We start from the raw sequence: 8,691 nt of genomic DNA, 5'->3' as shown, positions 1-8,691 counted from the left end.
CCTGGCGCCCACCGGCCCCGCCCGCGGCGGGGGAGCGGGCGGCGATGGCGCCCGCCGGGACCTTTCCCCGTCGCGCTCGCCGCAGGAAGCGCCTTTGTCCTGCCGGGCCAGGCGGGGCCGCCGCCGCCGCCTTCCCCTTCGCCTTCCGCTGCCGCCGCCCTTTTGCTTTCGCTTTCCCACAGCTCGGGAGCCCGGCAGCAGCGCGGCCATGGAGAACGGGGCCGTCTACCAGGAGACCACCGAGCCGCAGGGCAAGCCGCCCCGCCGCCCCTGCGGCTGCACCCTGCGGCACCTGCACGGCCGGCGGCGGGCGGCCAAGGCGCTCCAGGCGGTGAGTCCCCCCGTAGGACTCGGCGCAGGAGCAATAATAGCTAAATCGGTAAAACGCCGCCCCCCCGCACACCCCTTTCGTGGAGGTGTGAGGCGAGCGGCGTCCGGTGCCGCTGGAGCAGCGCGGCGGGGGGTGGCCGCGCTGCCCCTCCCCCCGCCCCGCGCGCTGCACGTGTCGGTTGAGCCCCCTCGCGGGGAGGGGGGAGGGGAGGAAACCCCGCGCCCGGTAACGGCCCGAAGCGGGCGGCGGTGGCGCCACACGGAGGGCAGTTACCCATCCCAGAGGCGAGCCCTTTCCTCCCCCTGGCTCCGCACTTGTGACTCTCCGTTCCCGTTGCGGCTGACTCCGTGGCTTGCATGTTTTACAGGTATCCTTGTTTGCCTTTAAAAGTGCGGTTCTGGTACAGAAACGAGGCTGTTGGCTGGTCTCCTTCAGGACAAAACCTCTCCCTTAAAAGTAAAATTTCAGACTCGCCGAGAAAGTGCAGGCTCGTAGGGATGTGTTCAGTATTCACAGTATTCRAAGGAATTATTTCCATTGATCAGAAAAAGAATTCACTTGATCAGAAAGCCTAACTTTAATTTAAACCTAGAGGAGGGAAAAGCCTGTATTTGCTGTGGTTTACTAAGTTTCACACAGGTAAAACTAATCTGGAAAACTGACACTGATTTAGAATACCATCATTTCAACAGATTCCAATTGCTTTGTGATGGAGACACAGTATGTTTAGTTTCTTTGTCATTTCTAGCTGCAAGAGCGTGTGCTAAGATCTGACAGTTGTGYGTGTTGTGTGACCGAGATTACAGACTGCCATCCAGTGTGGTTCTGCTGCTTGGTACCAGTATAATCTAAAATTAAACTGGACAGAATCCTCGGGGAAAACTTAGTATTTTCTTCCGAGGGCCACGCTGGATGAAAGTAGGAGGTGGAGACCTTTGACTGAACGTCAGCATAGGACTACAAAATTGGGAAGGACTTAACCGGGTCCTCAGACCCAAACCTACCCCCCCCCGCCACCCCGACAGCCCGTTGGTAAGCGCAGCAGGCTGTGCTAATCCATGCTAAAATTGGTGAGTGTGTTTGCCCCCTGCCTTGTGGTAGAAAACTGCGCCAGAAACTCGCTGTGTCGATGGTGATCTGTTGAGTAATGTGTGAGACATTGCAATGCGTTGTTTCATGTTGGGCAGCCCTGCGCCCCCCAGGGAGTGCAAGGACCATGCGCTGGTTGCTTTTCGCTATGTGCAACATCGCTCTTAAGTGCGGTCAGCTCCTGGGCGCCCGTTTCGAACGGTGCTGGCGCGGGGTCACGGATAATGATGTGAGGAGCATCAACCCACGGTGGGATGGGGCAGCTGACTACAAATGCGTGTCAGTGTACATTTTCCAACCAGCCAAGTGGCTTTTTTAGTCAGATGTCTCATGCTCATAGGAATCATAGGTGATTTCCAACCCTTTCTCGTTGCTCCACCATTGCAGAAAAGAGAATGTTTCAGTTTTTTAAACTTTGTTTTGCACATAGTCAAGAAAATCAACCAAAAACTGCAGAACTGAGTGCTGGTAAAGGTAACACTAATACTGCCAAAAATAATGTTTCCTAAGAGTGTTTAAATCACACCCAAGAATGCTTCAAGCAAATATAGGGCATAACCTTTTTACTTTATCTACTACAGATTGTTAAAATAAGATTTGTTCAATATTGCTCCCAAACAAATATTTCATTTATGTAAGTAGTTTCACTGTCTAAAATATACCATTGCATAGGCAAATTTACTGATGTACTGAAGTCTTCAGTTGCTTACCTGAACAGAGGCATCGTTTAAAAAGCTCTTCTAGGTAGGAAAAAGGAGTATTATTATGGCCTGTCCTTAATAATGGGTAGCTGCTTGATATGCTCCTGAAAAATTAGCACTTTGTGGCCTGAACCTGTCCTTCAACATGAGGAAAAGAAAAGGGACTTACAGTTGCTCACCCTTGTAATTTCCAAAAGGATTTTTTCTCTTTTTGATTCTATTTACCAAAATGCACAGATCTTTTGAGTTCTTCATCAAAGCACCTTAAACAAACCTCGGAAATTCCTGAAGGTAAAGCCTCAGTATCTCCAATAAGAGGAATGCTCCCGTTTTAGGAAAGAATTGATTTTTGGAATTGTCAGTGATTGTGATAGTTGTTACCATGTATTAGCCTTGTGATTAAAATAGTGATTATTAGATATTATTAGGACTGTACACTAATAATCACTTGTGCAGACACTTGTGCTAAACAGGCTATTGCACTCAGAAAATCATCGGTGTCTTTATTATAGAAGTGATCAAATATTTTTTAAAATACTTTGAAACCACCTGCAGAAACTGTTTTCCAGACCTTAAAAATGCTTTTTTTCTTCTGATTAGTAATTGCATGTATTGTAATCTTAGCCTGTCTTTTCAAAACTTTTTTGTGCGAGTATAACAAAAATATAACTGCCAAAAGGATGCTGAGAGGTATGTTTATTGCATGGGACTGTAGATTTGTCTATATAGATAGAATTTTTTTAAGACCATGATTGGTTCAAATTCTGCACGAAGTTAGATGAAATAGTGCATATTGTGCGAAGATTTGGGTACAAATTAACACTTTATCTAAAGTAGCGGTGCTTGTTATCTAGAATTGTTTTACTTAAAAAAAAAAAAAAAAAAAAAGCCCTAACTGGAAAGGAAAATTATAGTTTAACCTTAAACATTTGCCCTTTTTCTGAGCTGCTTGCTCTCTACAGTAGCCCTGATCATGGAGACTTAGAGAATCAGTACGTGCACAATTCTGAACTAGAAGATTTCATGACGGGAATATCACTGCTGAGCATTTTAACAGCAGTGGTTAACCTGTTGCAGGCTTGTTGAAAAGTTTGTTCATTTGCTTTATTTTTATATCATTCCTTCATAGCCTTTCACTTACTAAATCTGCTTTAGAAACTTGACGTTTGTGCAGAAACTCTTCCAACAGTAATAATGTCAGTATCAATGCGTAGCTCCTTGCTGTTGAGGGACAGAGCAAGATACTTGATTTCTGGCGTACCCATGGACAGGTGGGGCTAATAATTCCAAAAAATGATAAAAACCCCTTGCAGCTTCAGCGATGCTCTTCCCTTTACAGCACACAAGGCTGGCAAAGGGTGCACTTGCATGGCAAGGTGTGGATGTACCCGCCGAAAGCGGCGAGCATGGGGCCRCTCTCTGTGTCCGTTCGCACCCCCGGGCCCGCCCCCGCAGCTCTGGGCTGCGTGCTGCCCCAGCTGCTGCCTAACCTTGTCCCCCCGCCAGCGCTGGGACGGCATCTGCAGCCACGTGGGAGGGAGCGGCGGCGGCTGCCTACTCTGGTCTTCGAGGGTTACCGTCGTCTTCATCATGCAAGAGCCTCCACCGTGAAGGTTTAGCTCTCAGGAAAATGAGGAGCTGAGAGCAGCCTCTCTTTGCTCATTATTGATAGTTCAAAAGCAGTAGCGATGGCCTCTGCGCATGCTGCTAGGTGGAATCGCTGTGGAGGAGGTAATTATAAAAATCGAGCAGAGGAAGCTTCTGCTACTTCGTGTAAGTCTCTAGAAGTCTGTATGGACCCCAGGACCAATGCTGACGTATGAAGCTGGATCTCCTGGCAGGAAAGTTCTTGAGAAAGTGAATAAAATACGTGGAATCTCCTGGCTGTGTTTAAGAAGGCCAGTGTATTTATACTGTGTCTAACAGTGGGATGTTATTAAAATGCAAATGAGTAATATCGGAGAGACAGTAATCTGGCTAATACTAGAAAAAACTTCTTACTATGTTACATAGCTGTACATATATAAACTGAAGTTAGAAACTACTCTTAACAGGAACTAAAACGATGCTTTTTTTGTGGTAGGACAAGAGAGTAATCCCTTTAATGTTCTTTATTGTGATACCAAGGAGCAAATTAAGAAACCCAACCAGAACTCTGGCAGCTTGTGAACATGCTGTTGATGTCCAATGTGGGACTGCACTTGATAAATCGCATTTATTTGATACTGAACCCTTAATAAGTGTTCTTTGAGTATGATTTTTTTTTCACTTAGTTGTACACTCAGCTGAGAGGCTTTTCGCAGTCATTTAGATCATATTATGGTTATCTGTGCTTCTAATTCTGTTAAGCGCATATTTCTAAAAAAGCCCTTATTTCTTTTCTTTTCTGTTCTGTTTTGTCTCTGGTTAAAGTTATGACATTCAGTTTTCAGTGCTGATAAAAGGAGCTATAATTATATATATAACGTATGTTCTAAATGACCTTGTGCCAAATGTGAAATCAAAAATAATTGGACACAGCTATAATCAAATATTTTGAAATTAAGAAAACTCCTCACTTAAAAATTGGAAGTTCAGAGTTGAAAATATTCCTTGGACATCCATTATAATGACTGAACTAGGTGTGAGGGTTCCTGAGAAATGGCTTACCAGCAGCTCCATGAGAAAAGGGAAGTATGCTGAGGCCTGACTGTAATATTTGTTTCTCAACTCGTGTGCTCTTTCCCCTTCTGAGCTCCTGTTTACTTTTATATGGTTGCATATTCAAAACCTGATGTTTTGAAGAGCCCTTCTGAAGTTTGGCTTAGTGGGGGAACTTACAGTTCCCACGTGCTGAATTGCTTTTCTTATTTATACTGTCAGAAAGCTGAAACCAAAGGCTTGTCATTTTCCAAGCGCAAGACCCAGATAAAGCATCTGCAGTTCCTTGTACGTGCCGGTAACTGGGAAATGACAATTCTGAATTCTAGAGTTTGATTTCTTTTTTTTTTTTAAGAAGCACTGTTGACCTTTTTATTGCATATGTATGCTTATTTAAAATAGGATCATTGTCCTTATGTCATTCTTGATTTTATGACCAAGTCTGATTCTCACTAATTGTTTTGTTTTGTTTTAATTTGGTAAACTCTTTACTACAAGGATCTATAGCCCGTGTCAACTTTATAGGATGAAGGAAATGAGCAAAGTGACCAAAATGAGAGAACATTTAAATAAAGCACAGCTTTCATGTACCATAAAATAGTAGAAAAAGCAACAGCAGATCTATAGTGACTATTCAGAAATTCACTTATATCCTTTCTTCTGAAAATACTTTTGCGGGAATGTGAACATAAGCTTCTGCATAGATTAAACACTGTCCAACATAGTTTAAACATAAAAACTTCCTTATGCCATGGTTCCTAGAAATGCAGCCGAGCTGCTTTTGTTACTGAGTCATAAGCACACAAGCAATTAGCTGTATCTACTTTCTCTGAAGTTTATCAAGGGAGGTAACATCAGCAGGGTAACAACTTTCAGGGAGGTAGTTGATTAGATCAGTATCTGCTGGGATTTTTGTTGTTATTGTTGGAATTTTTTTTTTTAATGCATTTAAGATTAAATACAGGTGTAAGTAGTAAGAAGCAGCATTTTTGCTGCTTCTGCCTGGACTGCCCTCTCTCCCTGCTGTCTACCCACTCTGTTTCCACCTGGCAGTTGCAAAACCACTGACCAGGGATCTTCACCAGCCAGGCAACAAGCCTGGGTTCGGTGGTGCATGCTCAGCTTACCCAAATGTAGTTTATTGATTAACAGCAAGTGTAAATTGTGTTGCCATGTAATTTTTATGCCTGTAATAAAATAGCACAGAATTGTACAGGGATCTTTTTAGACTGAGGATTTTTCTTACAGCTGTCTTCATTAATGTTGTTATCAGAGATGTCTCTTTGCTGAAGATATTAATGACTTGATCTAACTCAGGTATGTTATTTGTTTGCAGCTTTTCTCTCTTCTGGCAGTTATTTGTGAAGAAATTGTGGAGAATTGTATCAAGTGTGGTGGACTTTACTTCTTTGAATTCACAAGCTGCAGTGCACTTCTTTTGAGCCTCCTGATACTGTGTGTGTATTGTACTACTGCATATGAAACATTTGGGAAAGCTGAAGTAGACAGAGTGGTAAGGAAAAAAATATATTTTTTTAAGCTTAAAAACAAGGGTTTTTTTAAACAAACCATTTGATGTAAGTGCTTAAAGACTACTGTAGAATAAAAAGACTGCAGAAAGAATATTTTTTCTTCAGTGTTTAAAGGGTAAAGTGAAGTTCCTTATATTATAGTTAATAAATAACTATAATATAAACTATATATTATATCTATTTATTATATTACACAATAATATAATAAATAACCCCCCTCGACTTTAAGGGTACATCTTATATTATAAACTTTTTCAAATTTGTCGTGTTGAGATATGAGGTGTTTAAGCTGGGGCATGGAATCAGGAAAGTAACTGGTCTCTGCTGGAAACAGCAGACATGTTTTTCCCTGCTAGGGCACACGTTTTCTTTGGTATGGTTAAGTTTCCTATAGTCTCTTTAGAGCAGAAGGAACCATTAGGAACAAGAGATTTATCCTGCTGCATTACACAGACCATAACATCTTACAGTTTAATTCTGGTGTCTGCATTTCTGGGGCTGGGCCTTTCTTGCAATAAGTTGTTTCCTTTGCTATGGCAGATTTCATATAACATCATGTTATGAAAGAGCCTTTTTTCCCTTCTGTATGACAAAAGAAACAAAAGAACGCTAATTTTAAAAATACTCATTTCTCCTCCTATCCCAGGAAGAGGATTTTTTCCTCCCTTTCCAAGATTGTACAGGGGGGAGGGTAGGAGCAGAGRGAGAACCAGAGTTCAGGTTTCGTAAAATGTGAGACAAACGAAAACGTTGCTTTTGTTAAATTCTTATATTTCAGTGGAAACAGATTTTTCACTAAAAAAGCAAACTATTGCTACAAAAGCCCAATGGAATTTTGAACCTGAAGTGAACTGATGTGACATTTTAATTTTTCTTGCCAAGAGGCATAATATAAATAATGCCGAGTCAGTTATGATATTAATGTTTTAATTCCTGATGTTAGTGATGTGGGCAAAGACATATGAGAAGCACTCATCCCTTTCTATGTTCCCTGCCCATAAAGGTGTGGGAGCTAATAGCCCATCACAATATTTTAGAAACTTTCTGAGGGAATCTCTGACTCAGGATCTCCTGTGTAGCTCGTTGGATTATTGATACCCATTTTTCTAGTGTATTTTTGAACCCCTTTGTATTTTTGATTACTGCTGTGTTCTGTGGCAGTGAATTCACAATGTAACTATGCACTGTGGGTACTGGTATTTGCTTGCCATTTGATGATTTCACTAGACAGTCTTTGTTATGGAGTGAGACAGTGAATTTTTCTTCTGTACTCATCTTCTCCATGGCTTAAACGATTTTATAGATATCTATCGTGTTCCCATCTACAGTTATTTCAAGTTGAAGAATCATAGTATAGTAATCTCTCCTCATACAAAAGCTGTGTTGTATGTATGTGTGGTCCTCTGTTGCTCTTCTGCATACTGGATTTTCCTTCATTTTTAACATAAAATAGACAATATGAAGCTTCACTTGTGCTTTCTCCGTAAATGCCTTACAAGATCTTTGTCTTGGCCTTTCAAGTCTCCATACGTTTTAGTGTCATGAGCTGGTGCTAATTAGACCACTGTGATCTTGTTGGTATGAATCAAACCTCTTATCTACTACTATGGTAAGATTTTAGGACTTGTGTGAAAGTCTTTCACACAAACTAACACTACACACTACTACATACTACTACTAACACATAATCACCATTTTATATATATAAAAATATACTATATATGTGTGCATGTGTGTATATATACACACATATATATGCACATATATACATACATACATATAAAAGCATATAAGCGAGAGAGAGAACAGAGTATACTACCAGCATGATAGCTGGAACTTGCCTGTTTACAATATCTATTTTTCTAGTACATGTAACCTACCTCCTTTTTGATACTAATCATACTCATTACAGTTAATGCTTTTATATTTCCAAAGATACAGTGGTGGCACTAAGCTGATCTGTACAGCTAGTGAGAATATTACAGAATCACAGAATCACAGAATCGCTGAGGTTGGAAGGGACCTCTGGAGATCATCTAGTCCAACCCCCCTGCTCAAGCAGGGTCACCTAGAGCACGTTGCACAGGATTGCATCCAGGCAGGTTTTGAATATCTCCAGAGAAGGAGACTCCACAACCTCTCTGGGCAACCTGGTTCAGTGCGCTGTCACCCTCACAGTAAAGAAGCTTTTCCTCATGTTCAGATGGAACTTCCCATGGTTCAGTTTGTGCTCGTTGCCTCGCGTCCTGTTGCTGGGCACCACTGAAAAGAGTCTGGTCCCATCCACTCGACACTCTCCCTTCAGATACTTGTACACATTGATAAGATCTCCTCTCAGCCTTCTCTTCTCCAGGCTAAACAGGCCCAGCTCTCTCAGCCTTTCCTCATAAGAGAGATG

The 8,691-nt window shown here is 42.1% G+C and overlaps 1 protein-coding gene across 1 annotated transcript; it reads left to right on the top strand.

The window, feature by feature from the left end:
• The first annotated feature begins 1,568 nt into the window (after positions 1–1,568).
• On the top strand, positions 1,569–8,304 carry CMTM6 (CKLF like MARVEL transmembrane domain containing 6). The gene is given in 4 exon segments (XM_026089940.1): positions 1,569–1,669; positions 2,093–2,164; positions 3,084–3,198; positions 6,098–8,304. Coding segments are annotated over 4 exon segments (528 nt in total). The 3' UTR covers positions 6,338–8,304.
• The last annotated feature ends 387 nt before the right edge of the window (positions 8,305–8,691 follow it).

The sequence above is a fragment of the Apteryx rowi genome, unplaced genomic scaffold (genome assembly GCF_003343035.1).
Source record: "Apteryx rowi isolate R43461 unplaced genomic scaffold, aptRow1 scaffold_837, whole genome shotgun sequence".
NCBI classification, from domain to species: domain Eukaryota; kingdom Metazoa; phylum Chordata; class Aves; order Apterygiformes; family Apterygidae; genus Apteryx; species Apteryx rowi.
Note: the sequence above shows the minus strand (reverse complement) of the source record. Positions and strands in the feature narration are given on the sequence as shown.